This window comes from Alosa sapidissima, chromosome 1 (assembly GCF_018492685.1).
Source record: "Alosa sapidissima isolate fAloSap1 chromosome 1, fAloSap1.pri, whole genome shotgun sequence".
NCBI lineage: Eukaryota > Metazoa > Chordata > Actinopteri > Clupeiformes > Clupeidae > Alosa > Alosa sapidissima.
Genome location: NC_055957.1, coordinates 48,229,453 through 48,252,882, shown reverse-complemented (window position 1 = coordinate 48,252,882; position 23,430 = coordinate 48,229,453). Strand labels below are relative to the sequence as shown.

The 23,430-nt window shown below is 44.4% G+C and overlaps 3 protein-coding genes across 3 annotated transcripts; 1 reads left to right on the top strand and 2 right to left on the bottom strand.

The window, feature by feature from the left end:
• Window positions 1-27: 27 nt before the first annotated feature.
• On the bottom strand, window positions 28-1,953 carry LOC121706780 (proproteinase E-like). The gene is made up of 4 exons (XM_042088832.1): window positions 1,432-1,953; window positions 994-1,130; window positions 682-824; window positions 28-360 (listed from the first exon to the last, which is right to left on the bottom strand). The coding sequence occupies exons 1-4, from the start codon at window positions 1,563-1,565 to the stop codon at window positions 28-30; spliced, it is 747 nt and encodes a 248-aa protein (XP_041944766.1). The 5' UTR covers window positions 1,566-1,953.
• A 1,230-nt stretch (window positions 1,954-3,183) lies between these two features.
• On the top strand, window positions 3,184-14,753 carry dhx30 (DEAH (Asp-Glu-Ala-His) box helicase 30). The gene is made up of 20 exons (XM_042098455.1): window positions 3,184-3,352; window positions 3,670-3,797; window positions 3,946-4,056; window positions 4,187-4,359; window positions 4,444-4,552; window positions 4,673-4,822; window positions 4,992-5,144; window positions 5,707-6,180; window positions 6,509-6,895; window positions 7,139-7,223; window positions 7,549-7,653; window positions 7,912-8,087; window positions 8,263-8,469; window positions 8,964-9,045; window positions 9,252-9,445; window positions 11,820-11,970; window positions 12,148-12,305; window positions 12,608-12,708; window positions 12,848-12,987; window positions 14,045-14,753. The coding sequence occupies exons 1-20, from the start codon at window positions 3,184-3,186 to the stop codon at window positions 14,284-14,286; spliced, it is 3,495 nt and encodes a 1,164-aa protein (XP_041954389.1). The 3' UTR covers window positions 14,287-14,753.
• Window positions 14,575-21,703, bottom strand: LOC121713701 (alanine aminotransferase 2-like). The gene is made up of 11 exons (XM_042098546.1): window positions 21,540-21,703; window positions 21,367-21,456; window positions 20,802-20,910; window positions 20,562-20,695; window positions 20,026-20,269; window positions 16,798-16,877; window positions 16,435-16,571; window positions 16,137-16,311; window positions 15,815-15,970; window positions 15,478-15,590; window positions 14,575-15,218 (listed from the first exon to the last, which is right to left on the bottom strand). Exons 1-11 carry the CDS (start codon window positions 21,642-21,644, stop codon window positions 15,128-15,130), a joined length of 1,434 nt encoding a protein of 477 aa, XP_041954480.1. The 5' UTR covers window positions 21,645-21,703; the 3' UTR covers window positions 14,575-15,127.
• Window positions 21,704-23,430: the final 1,727 nt, after the last annotated feature.

Genomic DNA, 23,430 nt, shown 5'->3' with positions numbered 1-23,430 from the left:
ATAAATTTGATTTTGCCTTCATTAGTCTTAGCCAAGTGAATAGTTTGTGTATAAGAATTTCACTGAGAGAAGCTGTAGTCTTTTCTCAGTTGTTGGCCATTGTCTAAAAGAGGAAAAACATGGGATATCAGAAATGATAAAATTGCTTCTGCAATCATGTTTGTCTACAATGATACAATATATTAAGTCCAGTCTGCCCATACTGACCTCTGTGATCCAGGGGATGAAGGAGGCCACTCTGGTGAAGACACTGGGCTTCTTGAGGGTGTTACAGCTGTTGCCACTCACAAAGCTACTGACTCCTTCAACGATCCACTTTCCATCACGGCCCTGACAGTTCAAAGGCCCACCAGAGTCTCCCTGAAATAAATATGGAAGTGCTGTTTGAAACCTCTACATGGAGGAAAAGATTCCCCTACCAATACTGGGCATTATATTTATTTTATATACTTATATCCCCAGTAGCCCCAAAAGCCCAAGATGCAATGTTTTTGCAGTGTTAAGAATGGATTGTGTGCCTGCTCTAGGCTATGTCTAAAATAAACAGCTTTTTTTTTTTTTCACTTGAGCTTAAGTTATTCAGCAAAGCATTGGTCTGCAGTGTTGTGACTTGTTACATTGTGCTGTACATTTCCCTTAAGTCACTGTGGGAGCGCACAGGTCACTGCAGAATGTACTCACATGGCAGGTTGACACAGCGTCTCCCCCCACACAGACCATGGTGGCCTTCACGCTGGAGCCCCACCAGTCACTCTGACGGCACACGTCATACTCCACAACAGGCACCAGGCCCTGCTGCAACGTGTCTGGGCGGGGACCACCCGCTGAGACACAGAGGGAGACCGATTACTAACAGATGCGGGGAGAGCTCACACAGTTAAACCCTCCTTAAAAATCTCCTTACTGTCTGTGAATGTGCATTGCAATAGATAAGCATGTAGTAGATTCCTTAAGAATGGGAGCGCTGAGCTTTGTGAGGTGGATCAGGCTTACTGTAGAGTCTGCCCCAGCCAGTGGCATAACAGGGCAGATTGTGAGCAAGGACAGAATCGGGCTCGGGCAGGCAAGCTAACTGCACTTTGTCATTCAGGGTGGCACTTTTCTCCAGTTTAAGGAGGGCGATGTCATTCCTGAAGGTGACAACATTAGGAGATTAATCTGAAAAACACAATGTATTTACCATGCCTGACACAGTTGCTATCCAATCCAGTCTCATCAGATGGTAATCATTATACCACATTGTATTTGACCAGGTAGTGGGGATGACCTAGTAAATGTTTAATCCATTTAAATTATGTAGTGTTTTGGCTCAGGACTCCATAATCATATTGAATCCCTACAGGCTTTTCCTGCAGCAGATTGTGGTTCCACTATATTACCTGGAAGTGAACTTACACGGGTCACCTTGACATATGGGGGGGTGGGGCTTACCCACAGGATACGCAACCGTCATTCCATTTTGGATGTATGAACATTTTATCCACCATGATGAACTGTTCTGGGCCCTCTTGCTGGTTCTGATTGTGATCTCCGAGGACCACCCGGTATGTGTGGAAGCTAAGCATACAGACAAAAGTTCAGGCAATCTATTTTCACAAATCTGTCCTGAAAAAGTGCTTTGCACCTTCCTGAAAAAAAATATTAATTTATTAACCAACAAGCTTAATAATTATGTAAGATTTTGTAAGATTATGTAAGATTCATGACTTACTTGATGCAGTGTGCTGCTGTTAGAACCCAGTTTGGGGCAATAAGGGTGGCACCACAGACAGGGAAAAATGTCTCCAGTAAGGCCTACAAACAGCAGCAAATTCTTGCTGGCTTTATTTTGTTGTATAAAATCCCAGTTAATCACGTGAGTTTCTGAGTGTGTGAGTTTAAACATCAGGTTTGTTGAACATCCTGCTCTTGCTGACTGTTGAACTCTCAGATGTTAAAGGCCCATGAGTTCCAAGTAACAGACAAGTATGACCTTGAGCTCCCAGCCAGGTCTGTTGATTTAACACTGCTGTGTCTATTCGATATGAGCCTACTTAATCCAGAATAACTGATTTATAGTTTACGATCTTGTTTTGCTTACCATGCAGAAAATAAAGCTCTCTGCCCATGCAACTGAATACCAACCCCCCTCTCCCCCCTCACTAAATGGTGTACAAGCTAAATAATCATGGGAATTTTCCTATTAAAAATAGACACAATCACCTGCCAGGGCCAGCTGTGGGGCCGAGCCTCTTCCCCATTCACCACCCGGCTGGTGTTTGGAGTATAGGTGGGAGTACCACAACCAGACACTGGGAAACAGTATACAGTTTAAATCATGATATAAATACAAGTTATTTTCATCAGCCTCAATTAAATCAATCAGAAATTGTAAGTTAATTAGTGAAATGTATAACCTTGTATGTACCACTAAACCAAATACCAGGCAATGTTTCATTGTATTGGCTTGAGTTGATAAATATTCATTGCTTCATTTGATCTCTTGTTTATCTGGTCATTTATTTATTCTCATCAAAGGACTCTTCTGTCAGAGGAGTGTTCACTCACCCGTGGAGGCCAATAGCAGAACCAGGATCACTTCCATTTCCCCTCTTTATGTGTGTCCTGGCCTCTAAGGCATACATTGGCTTTATAGGCTAACTTATTCCTCTTATCTGAGACATGAGAAAGGACTACCCACATGACAGGTGAATCAACATATTCCATGGCAACATTCAGTAGATTCAGAATAGGCAGGTTAGACACATATTCACAGACACGTATTTTATTAGCTTGGACATTCTGGAAACTTCTTATATTCACAATAAAAAACGCCACCTCTCAATTATCTTGTCCGTTTTTTATGTTGCATTTCCAAGGGGCTGAGACATTAATTTATGTTTTAATATCAGTCATCCTCTATTCCTCGTGAATTGGATTGAATTGCAGGATATGCAGCTTTTATTCAAATTAGCTAGGTCTATGAGTGACCTATATGCCCTTGCTAAATACAGAAATTAGGATATCACACTTGCATATTTGTTTTGCGTCGTAATGTGGTGAAAATTTTGTTTTCATTTTGACAACCGAAAAACTCTTGGTTTTACAAAAAGCTCGCAGCAGGTACAGCCGAATTCCTCCGGACCAACAGATGGCGCTGTCAGTCTCAATAAGGAACTTCCGCAAACATTATTTTGTTGAAACATGGCGCTGCCCGGCTTTACACTCATGCGGCTCCGTGCGTTGTGCAACCTTGGAAGTAAAACGTTTGAAATTGGGAACCGGGTGGGAATAAATTGTACCTGGGCCAGTCGACACAGTACCAAAGTCGGTCCAGTTGGTACACTTGAAGGAACAGCCGAAACAACAAAAGGTGCGACATGACGTGAAGTTTCCAGGACCTCAAGGAGATGTAGTTATCTAACGTCCTTCCTGAAGTCTAATATCTAAATGTTTATAGGGCAGGAATAATAGACAGTAAAACAGCAGTGAAAGTCACGTTGAAATATTGACCATTTTCTGCTCTTTAACCTCGTGATATAGCTATTCATGAATGAACTGTCGTGTTAGCCAAATACCCATTGGTCTGTGGGAAGGTCATGCTGGGATGCATGCATGTGGTTATATTGCACTGTAATTACGATGTCTCAAACAAGAGTAAGAATTAATAATGTGAGTGTCTTTGTCCAGGTCATCCTAGCCTGCTGAATGAGTTCCCAGAACCAAAAGATCTTCTCTACCGTACCTTGGCCCGTTCTCTAGGGCTGTCCGATCCTTCTCATCTCATCCAGTACAACTGCACCGATGGAGAGGTCAAGGTCAGACCCCAAATCTCGTTATCTTATTGTGCTTTGGTATGTGTGTATAACAGTATCAAATTAAGAAATAGGTAGATTGATGGGAAAGATATGTGAAGACCAAACATCCTGCTTTACTGATCCACTGTCCATTTGTTGTCTTCCTCAGAGGGCCACTGTGACGGTGATGTGGCCTCAAAAGATCGAGACTGTGGGTTTTGGCTCCAGGAAGATTTTAGCAGAGCGCCATGCTGCAGCGGCAGCTTGTCAGAAACTGAAGGCAAGCACTACCAGTGGCACTGACGCCGTCACCATTATCCGTCCAGTTTTGAGAGAGGAGTTGTGAACAGGTTAAATTATGTGCGACACGGAGTATTTTCTGTGGTGACTATCAGCCCATTTCTTTGTAGGAACTGGGTGTCTTGGAAGCAGATAACCTTCCCAGAAGGAAAAAGGGCAGAGGACGAGCTTCACCTGCATCTGTGTGGCAGGATGAGGATGAGGAGTGTGAAGTCCCGCTGTACAAAAGTACATTTCTCAGCAGACCACAGAGCAGGACGAAGAGGCTTATTCCTGTTTCTAAGTAAGAGACATTGAAACTCAGACATGTGATGTATGTGCTGGAAATCATATTCTTTCATCTAAATGAAACATTTCTATTCTTTAGGATACCAGAAGATGATCCAAGAGTTCAGGAAGCTCGGTCAATATTCTCTCAGCCAAAAGCTCTCCTTTGGAGGGTCATTCAGATGGCTGTGTCGCCTAACAAAGTCAGAGTAAGTGTGCATTAAGACAGTGAGCAAGCAATACTGTGCATCTATTTGTTTAGTGGGTGTATTGTCGGTCCCTAGGACTGCTACCTTTTTTGTGTAAAACTGTCCCGTCTGTCTCCACAGGAAACTGTTCAATACCGCACAGTGGGCAGGAAGTTTAAGACCTGTGAACTAACCCTGCACTGGCCCGAGAAGGTGACATTTGAGGCTTTTGGGCGTAACAAATTGGAAGCAGAAAAGAAAGCCTCTGCTCTGGCTTGTCTCAGACTAAAGGTTCGCTCTCAGTAGGACCTCTCACAGATTCAAACCATGGGGGTAGAGGAAATGTGTCCACCTTAACTGCTTGTGGTGTACATGCTGATTGTGTGTGTGTGTGTGTGTGTGTGTGTGTGTGTGTGTGTGCGCGTGTGTGCATGCATGCATGCGTGTCTTTCATATTCAGGAACTGGAGTTGCTTGATGAGAACAATGAGCCTCTCACCCACGCCCAGTACCATAAGGAAGAGGTGCGAGAGGCAGGGAAAAGGATGCGGCAGCCCTGTAGCCTCGTCATCCCTGAGGAGCTGGAGGACAAGATGAGACGGTACCTCACTCAGGTATGCTGCCCTCACCCTTCACTGCTGCCCATAGTTATTGTTACGACCCTCTCTGTCTCTGGCTGTCTGTGCTACCGCGGAGCCTTGGCTGGCTGGAGATGGCAGAATGCTTGATTGCCAATTAAGCCACACCTGTGTGCAAATGGGCTTTAAAAGCCAGACCAACTTGCGCTCTCTCTCTCTCTCTCTCTCTCTCTCTTGAACCAGACACACAGACTCAGGCTCACGACATACATTCATGCACGCACTCACTCACTCTCGCATACATTTCCCTTTGACTATACAACAAACATTCACCACACTCACTCTGATTTTCCTGCCGGCATTCCAATCACTTACACTCTCAACCAGATGATCTCGCATCCCCTAGACATACTTTTGTGATGCCAATAAATATTTGTGGTAATTTCATTCAGTGTTCGTCTCCCTTTCATGTTTTCGGTCCATACGAACCTGGGCCGTAACATTATAGCTGGATCAGACTTAGTTGTAGTTATTGAGATGTCTCAACTTGCATGCCACAGTGGAGTGTTTGCATGTAACGTCGTAACTGTGTGTGCAGTACCCCATTGAGGCTGAGATGCAGAAACTCTGGGCTGAGGAAGATCAGCAAGCCGCAAGCCATCAGGCCTACGAGGAAGATGATGAAGCGGAAGAGGAAGCTGTCATAGACACCATCACAGGTCAGCCTTACCGCCCCCTTGCTCCTGCCCAGGAGCAACGTCTGAGTGACAGGCTGTTGAACCAATGGGAGAGCGCCAATCCCGGCCTGGGCGTGAGCCTGCCCGTGGACGCTCACCGTGAGCGGGTGGTGTCGGTGGTGGAAGGGGCGCGCGTGGTGGTGCTGGCAGGGGAGACGGGGTGCGGGAAGACCACACGTGTGCCACGCTTCCTGTTGGAGGGCCGCATTCGGGCTGGTGAGGGCGCAGGGTGCAACATCCTGGTCACGCAGCCACGACGAATCAGTGCTGTGTCCGTGGCCCAGCGGGTCGCCCAGGAAATGGGCCCAGCTCTCAAACCCAGTGTGGGCTACCAGGTAATAGACAGCCTCCGTACTGACACACTGCTACACCATGATCTCCCTCATCAATATAAGCTAGACATTTGAGCATTTTTTAAGTTAAATGGATTTGTAATGCTATCAGTAGGACCCAACTGAAATGGTGCAGTGTTGTTTAAAAATAACTTCAAATGATTCAATAGTTATACATTAATTATATGTATTTATCACAGCATTTCACATTTGCTTAACCTACACATAACTCGCTATGGCTAACTAAGTATTAACAATGTGCACTAAGGCTAATTCTGTATTAACAGTGAGCACAAACGCTTTGTTTCCCCCTCGTCCATCTTGTGGTCAGGTGCGTTTGGAGTCGCGTCCGCCGGAGCGGAGTGGCGGGGCGCTGCTCTTCCTGACTGTGGGTGTGCTGCTGCGCAAGCTCCAGAGCAACCCCACGCTGCGCGGGGTCAGTCACGTGGTGGTGGACGAGGTGCACGAGCGCGACGTCAACACCGACCTGCTGCTGGCACTGCTGCGCGCGGTGCTGCCCCAGAACCCCCACTTGCGCCTGGTGCTCATGAGCGCCACAGGAGACACGCAGCGGCTGGTGCAGTACTTCGGCGGCTGCCCCGTGGTGCACGTGCCCGGGTTCATGCACCCGGTGCGGGAGCGCTACCTGGAGGAGGTGCTGAGGGAGATGGGCCGCCAGCCGCAGCAGCAGCAAGCTGTCCAGCAGAGCAGGGCACGAGTGAGTCTTCTAATACATTACAATCATTCCTAAGCATCCTTTACTGTCATTCCTATTAAATATCTGTTCTACAGAAGACTATAAGTTAGATGCCAAACTTTCCCAGCACCAACAGTATGAAAGTGACATAGGAAAGACCCATTCTGTTGTGAACGTTGGAATGACCAGCTGGCTGCACTGTTTTGCGATATTAGTGAAGAATCTCTCTCTAGTATCTTGTGCTCTGTTTGTTGTCTGCTACAGAGAGGGGATGACGACGATGATGCTACCCCAGATCTCAATCTGGTTGCTAATGTCATCAACCACATTCACAAAACAGGGGATCCAGGTACTGATACGGCAGACAGCTGGCACTGTCAACTACTGTAGGCAAAACTGATGCACTAAACACACTTGGAAATGCAACTCCGTTTTCCGTATAAACACCTGTCTATAGCAGTACATACTCATCTATGTACACATTAGGGCTGCAACTAATTGTTGATTATTTTCAACAATTATTATTTTGAACTAATGATTATTTTCATTGTCGATTAATCTGTCAGTTATTTTCTCGATTAATAAAGTTATTTGATCGATAAAATGGCAGTAAATGGTGAAACGCATGTCAGTGTGTACCATTGTATAAGCCCTGCTCCTGTGTGCTGTTGCAGGTGCAGTCTTGTGTTTCCTGCCTGGCTGGCAGGACATTAAAGCTGTGCAGCAGAAGCTGGAGGAGAGTCCGTCGTTCCGATCAGGCTCTCAGATGATCTTACCATGTAAGTGAATGTGGTCTTGTTTGTGTTAGTGGTTTCAGACTGAAGGTTGGTCTGTCTGTTGTTGGTCCAAATATCTATCCACATTCCACTGCATTGTCTTGTTAAGAATTCTTCCTGTATTGAGACGTCTGCCTGACTCACTTTATTTTAAGACTTCAAATGTGAGCTAGGCTTCAATGTTTAGGTTAGATCTGATATACGTTACTGAATTAAAGTTGTGACTGGACAAGAAACAGGTGTGTCCTTTCTTCTTGTCAGTGCACTCCAGCATGTCTGTGGCAGACCAGCAGGCTGTGTTTCAGCGCCCCCCAGAGGGGCAGCGCAAGATTGTCCTGGCCACCAACATTGCAGAGACGTCCATTACCATCGATGATATTGTTCACGTGGTGGATGTCGGCTCTCAGAAGGAGCAGAGCTATGACCCCAAGACAAAGGTGAAATACTTGGACTTGTTATAACTGATTAGTTATTATACTATTATATTATAACTGAGTTAAGTTATATATTATAACTGAGTGTGATTAGATGTGTTCTTGTTTTCTGGGTTTGTTGATCATCATCTGTGAACTGTACTCTTGGTGTGACAATGTTTTGTTCTCTATAACATAGGTTTCCTGTCTGGACACAGTCTGGGTGTCGCGGTCTAATGTCACCCAGCGTAAAGGCAGGGCGGGCAGGTGCCAACCCGGGCATTCTTACCACCTGTTCCCCCGCGAACGCCTGGACTCTATGACAACGTTCCCCATCCCAGAGATCCTGCGCACCCCTCTGGAGAGTCTGGTGCTACAGGCCAAGATTCACAGCCCACAGAGCAAGGTGGGCTCACTCTACCTCCATCTCCCGAGCATATAGACACATGGTTTTCTTAATCTCTCTATTAAAGGGGAACTTGGCAACTATTTCAACTTAATAAACCCGTTTAGAAATCATTTGGATGGTTAAATGACCTGTTCCGGTGAAAATGGTGACTTTCCCCACTGCGCCTAGCGTCCCCAGGCGGAAAACCAACCTTGCAACATTGAGACTACCGTCCCGGAAAGAGAAGTGAGAAACAAGAAACTCGTTTTAAATCGTGTTTCTTACCTTGTAACATCCACATAGTTCTGCCAAACTTATGCTAACAGTTCGCTAGCTTGTAAACAAATCCATGTGCTTTATCATTACCTTTTCACACAGTTTGAAATAGCATAATGTGCAATTTCTCCAGCAGAGGGGGAAATCCTGCCAAGTTTCCCTTTAAATAACTTTGGATGAGGATGTGCCCTATCTGGTGTAGTAATAGCAAGTGTCTTTCTTTCCCTCTTTTTCAGGCAGTAGAGTTCTTATCACAGGTGCTGGATTCTCCAGATCGGACAGCCATTAAGGAAGCTGTGAGGATTTTGCAGGAAATTGGTAAGACTGCTGGATTAATCACTTGAAATTTTTAGTTAAATCTTGTCTCCATTTGTGAATATTGGCATAGTGGCATTTTATTATTTAGAATTTAAGGTCATGGTTAAATCTCATGAGAGTGTGTATTTCATGCCCTGCGAATGGTGTCAAACCCTTTAGGCCTGTGGTGTTGTAGAGTGCTATTGATCACATTGATGTTTTCCCAGGCGTGCTGGACAAATTGGAGAGTCTGACCCCTCTGGGCGAGCGGGTGGCCTGCATGTCGTGTGACCCACGCCTTGGGAAGGTTCTGGTGCTGTCCGCTCTCTTCCGCTGCACCTCCCCCCTCATCTCGGTGGCTGCGTGCCTGACCAGAGACCCCTTCTACAACAGTATGGAGAACAGAGCCCTCATCCACGAGGTCAGAATAATCCTCCTTGATCCATCTCAGTCCATCTCATAGAGTTATATGTTAACCATATCAACATCTTAGTATCTATTTAATTAGGTGACACTTATGTGAGTGCATGAAATAGGGATGAACAAGATAAACATAGCATTGTATCCCAATATTTCATGGTAATTTTAGTTACATTAACTACATAAATGATGGCTAAACTATTCCAGTTTTCAATTAAGTAGGCTAAAAATAGAATTTGAAATATAGCTGCAAGCAGCAATGAGGGGGCCAAGCAGAATATGCCAGAGTAGCTACGGCGACAAGGTAGAACTCAGCAGGCACCCGCGATCAACACTTTCAACAACTTTCACATCAAAACATAACTGACTTGGTAGGGCTGAAACAGGGCTGAGTATTGCCGCCTCCGCCAGCCAGCCCCCCCCCCCCCACCTAATCACCCCTGCCCGTCCCACCCCGCCGTTGCACGCACACATTAGAATGAACTGGATGGAACATGTTGTCATAAGTTTCACATCAAAAAATAAAAGATTGATAAAACACATCAGCAACTACAGATCAAAAGGCAATTGCTAATTGCAGCACCCCCTACAGGTCAAAGGTCACCAAATTTTTTGAGCGTCCTCCTAATGGGTCCTTCCTGTTTGGCGGCTTCGCCACCAATTTCAATTGGCTGTTACAGCCGAATGCTTCTGTCAGTTGTTCCAGAAAGCAATGCACTGATAAGGAATGGTCTGAAGATGGTCTCTGCCAATTTTGGTGAGGATCCGCTGAAATTTGTGACCTGCGAAAACTTGTACAGTACGTGTTTTTGATTAAATCCAATATGGCGGCCGAATCAATTACGATGACATCACAAGTTGGCTTGGGTCGGCCTAAGGACCTCCAACAGTATTACCAGACACCACTAGTGCGTTTTAATTCTAAGCACAACAGCAGCTACAGGCCAAAAGGCATGTGTCTTAATTACAGCTCCCCCTAGAGGTCAAAGGTCACCAGATTTCTTGAGCGTCCCCCTGATTGGGTCCTGAGTCCATGCACCAAGTTCGGCTTTGATACATGCAAGGGTTGCTGAGATATGAGCTCACTTCCTGTTTGGCGGCTTCGCCGCATATTTCGATTGGCTGTTACGGACGACCGGTTTTAGTTCCGAAGACGAAAAGGAGTATCTTTTGTGAGGTTTGGTCTAAAGATCATGTGTGTCAGATTTGGTGTCGATCGGACAACATTTGTGACCTGTGAAAACTTTTTAATGTTTTTGATTAAATCCAAAATGGCGGGAAATCCATTATGGCGGAAATTGACGTCATAGGGTGCGTTGGACTCGGATTGGTCGATTCCAACGATACCTCATTTTTGACAATTGACCTGTCGCTAAGCGCCACCCATAGAACGCTGATGAGCCAATGACAGTCCAGCCTCAATGGGACTCGGACAACAGCTCGGACAACTCCATAGGAAACAACAGGGAGCAGGCCTAAAATGACAAATTAATGGTTACTTATGGAGTTTATTAACTCAAAAAACCCCGACGAATAACCATGGTCAAACGTTTTGCATGGGGGACGTGTAATTCTGATAGCTGGTACCCCGAGAGGCTAAAAAAAGGGGTATATTTTCATCAGCAGCCCTACAGGACGTCTCTCGCGTTTGCAACAACTCGATGTAATGTAGGCTACTAAGCCAACAACGTGGGCACAGGTTCCCTGTTAAATCCCAAGATGAAAATGCTCATTAACCAACTACTATATTCTTACTACATCAAATATTAACGTAACCTAACATATCTTAGTATCAATCTTCCACTAGCTAGCTAGCTAGCATTAACGTCAGTGGTTTTTGCACGGTGATTTGCACGGCTACTCGCCACAACTGCTTGTCACCTTGTATGTATTCTAAAGTTTTGAATATACCCCTCCATAGCATAATTAAGTCCCTTTTGATAGCTTCTGGAGGAAAGTAAATCCTCTTATCGATCAAAACGTCCTCAAAGCCTGCTTTCATATACTGTCAGCTGCCATTGTCCACAATGTATTTCTAATCAAGTCTGGTTTGTTTGTCCGAGTTTTCACACGGTAACAATGGGGGGCGGGGCTTAGTGACAGGTCAATTGGGCCTACGGGTCAAAAGTTTTGTGCGTGAACGCATGTCCAACTTTGGCCTGTTGGTGGCGCTAGAGCGCTCGAGGTGCCGGCATGACACTTGGTGAAATGAATCATTCGCTGCTTGGCCCCCAATTTTATTCACAAATGACTAAAATCCTGCGAAAAAGCAAACAACATTTTCTGTCATACTAATTACTATATCATGGACGATGGCAGCATGGCACATCCACAGTATGTAAGACTCTGTTGTTGCTCTGCCTGTCTCTGTGCAGGCCAAAGAGGAACTGGGAGGCTCCAGCTGCAGTGACTTCCTGGTGTTCAGTCGTGCTGTGCAGGGCTGGAGGGAGGAGCAGGACCGGGACTGCAGGAATGAGTATCTGAATAAGTACACTCTGTCTGGGGCCAGTCTGCGCTTCATCCAGGGTGAGGCCCTCTCTATGGTCACCTACAGTAGCGCTCGCTACAGTACTAATGCTTTTTAGTGACGCTGCTGGTAGTCTGTTTTTATTCATTTATTCATTCATTCATTCATTCATTCATTCTCGAATGGTTGAGGTTTTAATGTTTTTTTTTTTTTTCTGACCTGTCTTCCCTGTATAGGCCTGGCTCGTCAGTTCAGTGTGAACCTCTGTGAGGCTGAGCTGGTCTCCAACCCCAATGACTGCCTCCGTCCCTCCTCCACCTACAACCAGTTCAGCCAAGAGGACGAGCTGCTCAAAGCCGTGCTGATGGCTGGTCTCTACCCAAACCTCATACAGGTACCCAACTATTAACCGCGGCTTATACATTGATTTTGCAAAATTTCTTCAGCTGTGAGGTTAATACACGGGGGCCGTTACTATGGTTTTGTTTCTTGCATAAAACACTTTCCTGCGGCTTATACATAATGTGGGTAATACACAGGAAATTACTGTACATGCACCCCCGACATCCACAGTTGTAGATGGAGAATGCGCCCACATAAAGGACATACATTGTTGATTGGAAGGCATTCTCAAAATAGCCACATTTTTTGTATGCATTGACTATTTGTGACCATTTTGCTTTTGCGTCTGTTTAGGTGAAGAGAGGTGTTGTGAACAAAGGTAGATTTCGGCCTGACGGCATCTCTTTCCGCACTCAGACTGGGCCCGTGATAATGCACCGGTCTACCATCAACAGGTAACAGCCAGCAGGCCAAAGGCTTCATGGAATGAGCTCACATTTTTTAAAAATTGTGAATAAAGAAAATTAGAAATTGTGAAAGAAACCTTTTCTGTGTGTGTGCGTGCATGTGTGTTTCCCCTGTTTCTGTTTTCAGAGGTAAAACCCAGCTTCCCAGCCGTTGGATGACATTCTTCAGTGCAGTCCAGTCAAACGGTCAGGTGTTCATCAGGGACTCCTCCTCAGTCCATCCACTAGCCCTGCTCCTGATGACCGACTGTGACCTCACAGAGAGAGGTAAACCAGTGGCCTATTGACCCTTTTACTGCCCTTTTTACCATTCATTCAGACCAGAGACTTGGCCACTGGCCCACCCTCCAAAATACCAAAAGGACATGGGTATTTGTTTCACTTTTGATGAAAAACCCATACTGTAGTTGTGGAAACTACAATAAAATGTGAAGTTTTTTGATGATAAGCAAGTGAAAAAATAAAATTTGCCGTCCAGCCCCATGCACTATCATTCATTTGGGGCTTGCTCACGACCACCCTTATGGGAACTATGGGTGAACCTCAACCCGTTTTAATCACAACCTATTGATTTCCAGTCAATAGGGAGTGAACAGGCTCTCCGCAAACAGGCTCTGTTCAGACCGATTAAGACAAGGAAGAGGAAACTACAATTTTAAATGATGATTTAGAAGTGTAACTAGCATCAAATTAGGGGCAGCCGTGGCCTACTGGTTAGCACTTTGGACTTGTAACCGGAGGGTTGCCGGTTCGAACCCCGGCCAGTAGGCACGGCTGAAGTGCCCTTGAGCAAGGCACCTAACCCCTCACTGCTCCCCGAGTTGTTGCAGGCAGCTCACTGCGCCGGGATTAGTGTGTGCTTCACCTCACTGTGTGTTCACTGTGTGCTGAGTGTGTTTCACTAATTCACGGATTGGGATAAATGCAGAGACCAAATTTCCCTCACGGGATCAAAAGAGTGTATATATATATATATAGTATATATACTGTATATACTTACAGGTTCAGGTGGTTTTTGCGATCTTTTGTGGTTAATCTCTTTGCGTAGATTGACAAACTAACTAACTTCTGGCACCATGCTGCGTGCGCGTCCATCATTGTTTATAAACAGTAAAAGGGTCTATTCATGCCTTTTAAGAAGGTGACAATCCCACCCTGGAGGAGCAGTGTAAAGGCACACTAGATCAAGAGTGTGCAAAGAAATTAGCATAATCCTCCCTACTCACTACCTCTCTTCTTTAGTATGTTTCAGAGTTTTACATGTGTGTTGTTTCATACAGTATCATAAAAGCATGATCTCTGTGTCCTCCTCTGTCCCTCTCAGTTTCTGGTGACCATGTTGAGGTAGCCCTGCCTGGACGGTCTCTCGTGCGCTGGGAGCTGTCCACAGAGACGTGGAACCTGCTGTGGGAGTTGCGCACATCCCTACAGGCCATGTTCCATCGGAACCTGCGTCCCCACGCCGGGACCGACAGCCCTCAGGACACGGAGCTCATCTCCCTCTTGGTGGACCTTCTGAACCACACGGACCAGCAGGGGGAGGATGGACACAGTGATGCGGAGTGACCGCTCCTCAGACCTGCTGCTCTCAGTTCATCTAAACGCTTCTCGTCTCTAGTCTCTTGTTTACTCAACGCACAACGAAGGACACTCAGATGCCGCACCAAGCTCATTTGAAATCAAGCTTAATGGTGCACATACAGACTTATGATTATCGAGATGACCGTATTTGGTTGGTGAGGCCTTTTCCTTTAATTTCAGTTGCTCTGGATACAGCATCACATACAGGATATTTTGCTCTGATCAGGCTCTAACTTTACACCCAAAATGAATCACAACTCATATAACAAAGAATGTATTTCAGTGGTAGGGGTCATCTTTTATTTTGTTTCAATTGTTACATGGAAAATGTCCTGTATGGCCTGTTGTTCGAACTGTGTATTTTGCCTTATGGTAAAAGTGAAATGGTTGATGTGGCTAAATCTTCTTTTTTAAGAGTGTCAAGTAACATAAAATACAATGGTTTTGCCATAGTGGCTCAGGAGTCCAATATTTTGCATTAATCAATGCATGGCACATTTAATTTATTATTTAACTCAAACTAAAGAGTATTTATGTTCCTTTGTTATACAGTATGTATATATATATATTTGTTGCTGAAATAAATACTGCTATAAAGACAATTCCATAAATTTTAAACTACTTTGTGTTTTTTTTTATCAAGTTAAGGTTGTTGGCTCATTCAGCCTTAAATTTCATTGATTAAACAGCATTGCCATTCTGGAAAAAGCCATCCATAAGATAAGAACGGTGATGTGATGGCTCCTCTTTGCAAATGCCAGTCTAAGTAGGTCATCAGATCATGTGCACATAGATGGGCTCTGCAGGAGTCATGTCCTCAGACTGGTCAGGAGAAGTGGCTCCGGAAGCTGAGGTGGAAGGTGGACAGTCTGTTCAGTACCTCCTCCATGTTCTCTGTCGGGGTTGCAATGCACAGTCTAGGAGCCAGATCAGAGCCAGGATTTCATAAATTGGCCATGTAGGGAGAAGAGTGTTTGATCAGGGAAGAATGGCACGCATGATTTTTTAATGTACTCAAGTGGTTACCTTCAAAGCTACATCTTTCCTAGCTAGATTAATATTCTCTGCATTTTGGCTGTTCAGAGAAAAAGGACTGAGGGACTGGTTATCTCGGACTTACACTGTCCGTGCCAAAGCTAAGTGGTTTCTTTGGGACTGTATGTGTTTGTGGAGTACCTGATGTGGTGAGTGCCTTCGCTCTGGCCATGCTCAGAACCTGCTCCCACACACAGCCCAGTCTCCTCCAGAAGACGACTGGCGTAGAACACATCAGGCTCCATGCCAGCCTCCTGAGCAGGATTAAAACCACCCATATGAGAACAAAAGTCTTAGTTATTGGTGTATTTGAAACTATCACCATATGTCATGAATCATGAAAATGGTTTAGGTTGGAGAATTGTGGCAAAATTCTACAGTACTGAAACAAACAACTGTATTAAACAAACCACTATTTTTTGTGTTTTCGTTAAAGTAGTTTTGTCTGAGAGCAAGAGGGTGTGCTGACTTTTCTCACCTTAGCCTGCTGTATGGCACATGGTGGGATATGGAGTTGAGGGAAAGCAAATATGCCCCCTTTGATGGGCTGGCAACTGATGCCAGGTAGGGAACCAAGAACTGTTTGGACCCTCTGCACATTACTGGCCAGTGTGTCCTGTATGGCTCTGACTTCCTAATGGAAATGGGAGGAATGATGGCCACACCAGGCTCAGATTGGAGCAGTGTAAGTATTATGATCACTATTAGAAATTCTATCTAAGCACTCAAAAAGTATCTAAACATAGGCTATAGTCTGTATGACACAGACAAATATTTGCCCATGCACTCCAACAACTGACTTCAGAGAATGTTGGGTAGGAAGGATCTCCTGGTTGTGGTGGATGAGCCATAATATCCAGAATGATCTGCCCTAAGACAGCTGCACAGTTGTCCATGGAAAACAAGGTGTACACGTGTCCCATGACTGTAGGGTCCAGGTTCACAAACTCTACATACCCACCACGCAAACCACATCTGCAAAAAAAGAGTGGAGATCAGGAGTGGACAATAGTTTTGTGCCTCCAGTCTGACGTGCACAGACAGCCAGACAATCAAAGCCCATCATAGTGAATTTCTTAGAAGCAGCTGAGCACTCACTCGCCAAAGTATCCTTTAGAGATGGAGTTGAAGGAGGCCAACTCCACAGAGCTGGAAAATGGTGGGCCCATCTCAAAAAGCACTTTCTTATAAGACACAAACTCACACTTTGGATCATGCACACTATCCTGGTATACCTAGAGAATAGGAGAAGTACTCTTTCAGCTTTAAAATAACATGGACTTTTTACTTTTCCTGTTTCTCCATATTGCATTACATTACGTTTTCATTAGAGCTATATTGCATTGCTGAATAAACAAATGTGTGTTTATGTGTGAATTTAAAAATTAGGTTGTCCAACGTCTCCACATTGACGTTAGAATCAGCTTGCTCATTGATAACACAACATGGGAAAACCATCACCTCATCTGCCAGCAGGAACAACTTTTCCTCAGCAGCAAATCGAATCACGTCCTCAATAGACTTCCGGCTCTGGACTTGACCTTGTAGAAAAAATGAGAGCAAAAACAGTGAGACCTCTACACTAATGCCTGACCGCATCAGGCTCTGGTCACAAACCCCTGCCCCTGCACAGATGGGGGGAAAGGCTAAGGCAATACGACTATGAACTAAAATTTACCCATGGAAGGGACAATGTAGTCGCCGACCTACTCTCTCATTCCATCACAGTCCACACCAAGTCTCCTCCGACGAGCTGTCAAGCATGAGACTGAATTCATCCAGATGCTCCACACAGCCTTGCTGTCGGCTGTGTCGTTGGAGGAGTTGCAGTGCGAGTCAGAGTGTGACCCCAGACCGTCCTCGCTACGCATGTGTATTCGCTCTGGATGGCCAGCAAAGGTTTGTGATGAGCTTGTGCCATTCGCAAGGGTATGTGATGAACTCTCATGTGGTGGTGATGTTTGTGTCTCCAGGGGCTTATACACCGTGGTGCTCTGTAGCCTGCGGGCCCGCATTCTATCCATGGCATACGAGGGGCACCTAGGCATCATTAAACTCAAACAGTGATGCCGAGATCTTATCTGGTGGCCAGGCATCGATCACGATATTGAAGCCCTTGTTAAAGATTGTGCGCTATGCCTCCTCAGTGGAAAAACTAGACCTCTAGAGTCAACCCCTCTTCAGCCAGTTCCATGGCCAGCTCGACATCTGTGGGGAGATCCATGGCCGTGGAATTCCCCATCATCAGCGTTTCCTGGTGGTGCTGTACGATCTCTATTCAAAATGGCCGAAGTGGTTCCGGCTGGGACTGTCCCAACACAAGTCTTGTTCATGCATTGGGGCATGCCTCACGCCATCATGACAGATAATGGGCCCCAGTTCATCTCTGTAGACTCTGTAGAGTTCCTAAGTGATAGGGAATCAAACACATCCGCACAGCCTACTACAAATCACAAGCAAACGGCGGCGTGAAGCGATTCAACCGGAGCCTAAAGAATGGCATCCGAGCCCATTCCAGACAGCGCTCAACCAAACCGTAATGCACTACAGGGCCAGCCAACACGCCACAACTGGAGCCTCTCCAGCACTCCTCATGCTGGGTCGGGAGATGGAACTGCCACTAGACAGACTCAAGGCACAAGGCATGGCAGTGCCTACAGCCGGCAGCTCTCAGGCTCAAACCAAAGCCACCAGCAACAGATGCAGCAGTATTTTGACCACAGGGTCAAGTGCACTGCTATTACCGCTGGTGACTGGGTTCAAGCTCGTAGGCCTCATCAGGGCAACAAGATGGCTTCATACTGGAGTCAGCCTTTCCAGGTGCTCTGCCAGATGGGCCCAGCCACATTCATGCTTAGTGACGGATCAAGTTGGCATAATTAGAGACTGAGGAAAATGAGGAACCCAGGTGAGGAAATGGTGGCTCCACTGCCATCGGCCCCACCTCCACTGGTGCCGACACGTATAGGGCTACAGCGGGCTTCCCATACCCCTCAGGCTGCACCGTCACCAGCGCCCCAGCAACCACAACCTGCGCCTGACCTGCAACCTCCTCTGCTTTCCTCTGGACTCCAGTCAGATCCAGGACAGGGCCGTGTCAAGAGTCCAGATGGTGGTCTCCCCAGCTGCTTTGGAGGGACCGCAGCAGGAGGTCTAGGAGAGCCGACCCGTAAGGGCCAGCCCTGCCTACTTAAACAGTGTAGGCCTTGCATTCTGTATTGTACAATTGCTCTGGCAAAGACTTAGTTATGCAGAAGTCTAGTTTATTGGGAGGGAGGGGGAAATGTTGTGTACACACATAATTAACAAAACCTATTAATCTACACACTGCTAGGAAGGTAGCTATGTAAGGGGGCTACTATTATGAAGTTAGAGACTATCAGTGTTGGCCCTGCGTGATGTTAGGTGTGTGCACGTGATGTAGTGTGAGTAAACAAGTTGAGTAAAAGTGTAATACACATTCTGTGTGTCTGCTCCTACCTAAAAATAATACCCTCACCTGTATGACCCTTCCCTTTATGACCCTTGAAGTGTGACATCGTGATGTGAAAGTGAATTCATGAGTTATAAATCTCAACAGAATCAAGACCAAGAGCATGATATATGGGTATCAAATATATGATGGTAATAGCTTCCTTTTTCTTTTGCTGCATCAGTCACATTTTAATATTTTAATACATTGCCTATTTATCATCATGAATGAAAATATCCCATATAATTCCTCTTATTTCAGTACTGCTTGAAATATACATTATCTGTTGATGTCCTGAGAATCAGCTATTTGAGACAGGCAATTAAAAGTCTGAAAATGTCTGAAATGCTTCAAATGTGACCCACATCTTATGACCCACAATTGTATAGCTGTATCTACATATTGCAAATATTATGCCATAACATTTACATTTACATTAATTTTGCTTTTAGCCAAAGTGACTTACAGCAATAATATATTAGATAAACATTTAAGCTACAGTGCAGAGGAGACCTTAGCTAGGATTTACCACTGCATCTGTAAATACTAGTACTAGAGGATAGGAGTGCCTACATTTTACTGCATCTGTTAATACTAGTACTAGAGGATAGGAGTGCCTACATTTTACTGCATCTGTTAATACTAGTACTAGAGGATAGGAGGGCCTACATTTTACTGCATCTGTTAATACTAGTACTAGAGGATAGGAGGGCCTACATTTTACTGCATCTGTTAATACTAGTACTAGAGGATAGGAGGGCCTACATTTTACTGCATCTGTTAATACTAGTACTAGAGGATAGGAGGGCCTACATTTTACGTTCAAAGTAAGGTAGGCAGAGAAGTGGTAAAAGTGGAGGTAGAGGCGGGAAGAGAGAGAAGTGGAGATGAGGGAAGAGAGGGGGAAATGGAGAGGAAGGAGGTAGATGAGGGAAGAGAGGAAGGAGGGAAGAGAGGGAAGAGCGTGGCAAGTGTGTGTCAGGTGTGTGGTGTTGTCAAGCACTAGGAGAGGATTTTTACACTTAATTTTAATACTTCTCCATCCCATTCTCAAATACTGAGAATCAGCTATTTGAGACGGGGAGATAAAAGGCTGACCCACAGTCATATCTGCAGCTACACATATTTATGCTGAAAATGTGTATTCCATTAATAAGTACACTTGTATTACAAATCAATTTAATACAAACACTTATTCTGCATTTTTTGTGACATACCTGTTGGGTTGCCAGGGTTAATAACATAAAGTGCCATGGGATTGCAGTGCCCCCTGGCAGCATGGAGGGCTCTGCTCAACTCATCCACTTTCAATTTCCAACCCTGCTCCTCACACAGGTGGTAAGGCACCATGACACCTCCTTGCATTGACAGTGCCATGTTGAAGTAGGGGTATGAGGGTACAGGTGAAAGCACACCAGTCTGTATGGTGCCTTCATTCTTGACAAAAATCTTCAGCACCATCTATATAGATTCACATAAGTATGTGATTAAGGTATGAACAGACATGTTACCAATTCATTAGTAATGGCAGAAAGTAGTAAAAGTTGATACTAAGACATGATTTTAGGAATCTCAGAGCACAGCTTTCATAATGAAGCTCGGCTTAAGATTAATATGACAGTGGATACATAAAACATTGAACATTATCAACTAATTTTAATACTACATAGGCCTATAATAAAGATAATACTATACACTTATAGATACAGTAGCCTAATCCTAAATCATACTATGAAAATAATTTCCGGCTGACCATAAGGGATCGCTGAGAACCTAAGGTGATAAAAATGTTCTCTGGTGAGGACGGCACAGCCCCATCTCTTTGCGAAATGAACTCAGACACACTCTGTACAATTTTGGGGATTCCAGCAGTGGAGGTGTATGAGCCTGCAAATGCACACAAAGCAATAAGAACCGTGGTGGCTAGTGGGCCTGGCAAGTAAGTCAGTAAAAAATCTACTTTACAAAACTTACAGAATAGTTAAAATCTTACCCACGCTTCCACCCCCGCACTCCCCTAATAAGCCCTTGGCTCTCAGTTGTACATCAACAGGCAGCACCTCACTAGTTAGCAAAGAGGGGTACAAACAGGCAGCAACAACCTTTAACACAATAAACACAGAATATGACAAATGGGTTAAAATAAACAGAGGCTCAAAGGACACATGTGTCCATTAAATCATGCCCCCAGGGGGTTTCGTACCAACAGTACTCGGTGACCTCAAGAAACAGAGATCTATGTGAAAAAATGCCGGAGTTCTCCTTTAAGGTAAACATAGCTGATTCAAAGCTAATACCAAAAAAGACAGACACACATGCAGCTGAAAAAGAACATGGAATAGTAGAGCACACTCGGGAAAACGCACACACAGGAATAGAGAACTGCTGCATGTGTAGTAACACAACATGAATTCTACCCCTGGTTAATAAATATTTCACCACTTATTCAGACATGAGAGAATATATTTCCAAATGTCAGTTGTACTAAAACACAAGAATGGGGTCTTCCTATTTAGGTAAAAGGATAAAGACAATTCAACCATATTCCAGAACTGTACCTGACGGACAAAAGTTAAGGGATTTAGTCCTTCTCTGTGTGGGTCACCCCAAGAACAATCAATCACATTCTTGTAAGGCCTTGTCACTCCCTGAAAGAAAAAAGAAACACTGACAGAAAACATACCATGTTAAAATTACAATAGTCAGCAGTGTGTTTCAGCGCCTGTCTCACTTGTTGAAGCTCTGCAGTGATCTGTGCTGCTCTTTTGGCTAGAGCCACCTGCTCCGAGCTCCGGATACTCCACAGCCTAGAGCTGGCCTCTCTCAGGAGGGACATCCTGACCAGACAAACCCTCGTCCAGGTCCTCCAGATGAAAGACTGCCTGAAAGACTGGAAAACTGTCACTTCTGATAAAAAAAAGTGGGTGTGTGCCATTTCCCTTTTTAAACCCTCCTCAAATAAGTGACTTTTATGTCGTGTCACATGACTGGTCATTTTGACCTTGAATTTGGGTGCTTTGGAAACATATTCCAAATGTGAGTTTTCAGTCTTGAACGTCACATATGTTGTAACATTGGATGCACTATTACAACAATTATTCATAGGGGGGGAATTGTAACTTGTCTGAGACTTGTGTAATAAGTTACAATGTTGGTGCAAACAGTCACATATTAGGCCTATGGACTTTCACTTTATGCTGATCTTCTGATTCATTTTCTGGAAATGGAATAAAGAATTTTTTATGGAGGAACACTGGAGGGACTACTATAAGGACTTTTCTATTGACATTAATAAATGGATATTTTATGTTCTTGTTTACTGTTGAGATTACATCTCAGCCAAAACAATATAATTGTAGCCTATGCTATAATTGTTACTGACCTTTTGAGCCCCATGCGTGTGTATATTTTAACATTTTAAATGCATTGGGCTCTAATTTGAATGATGGGCAAAGTGCGAAGTGGTGCAAGTGGTGGCTAGCATGCAGTAGCCAGAAAAAAACATTCTGAGTTTGATTCCCGGCTGCCACTTGAGCAAGGCACCCAAAGTTGCTCTGGGGAGACTGGCCCTTATAGTCCATGGGCCAGACCAGATACCGGTACCATCTGGGTGGGCAAATTCTAGTTGTGATTTTTTTTATACCTACACATCCCTAGTTTATGTTTTGATATGATAGACCTCTGAGATTGGTAGCTTTTTAGTGGTTATCACCTAATGAAGGGCAATTCCATGGAAAATTGCATTTTTTGTAACATCCATAACGCCAATAAAATGTGATAGTATGGTATGATGTGAATGATTACATGAAATTTGAGCATTTGCTATTTTTGGCTGAAGAATGTAAATGAGAAAAAAATCACAAAAAAATGAAAGTTATCATTCATATCATACAAAAAAGGTATTTCACTGGCATTATGGATGTGACAAAAAGTCAATTTTCCACCACCCTCTAATATAAATCGCATTTTAGACGCCGGGTGCATATCCTGGTTGAAACCATGGTGAAGACACTTGTCAATGTTGTATAATATTGTGTTTGGTAGAGTACATCCTAAACTTTCATTTAAGCACAAAAGGTGAAGCCCTCTGACAAACACATAGGTCACAGGAGCTCTTTGAACCAACAAAAACACAACATTTTCCACAATTTCCACCTAAACTATAGATAGATAGATAGATAGATGGATAGATATACTTTATTGATCCCTAGGAGAAATTCAAGGTCACAGTAGCATACAAACAACACACACACACACACACACACACACACACACACACACACACACATGCAATAACAGCAAAAAAGTATATAATACTTTAAAAGTATATAATATAAAAAACAACAAAGCAAAAAGGACTATAGAAGATAAAGAATATACAAATTTATACAAAATACAAATTCTAAATAAAACTTAATCAAAATCAATTCTAAAAAACAGTATCCACATAGTGGGTGAATAAACAATCAGGTGTGCTTGCAATGACTGAAGCAGGGACTGAGCCTGTGGTTCTCAGTGCATAAGGTAAGGTAAGGTGCTCTGTGTGAATGAGTGTCATGGTGATGGTGCACTCCTATACACTTTCTTTATGCCCTGTGGCATCAAAGAATATTACAGATACA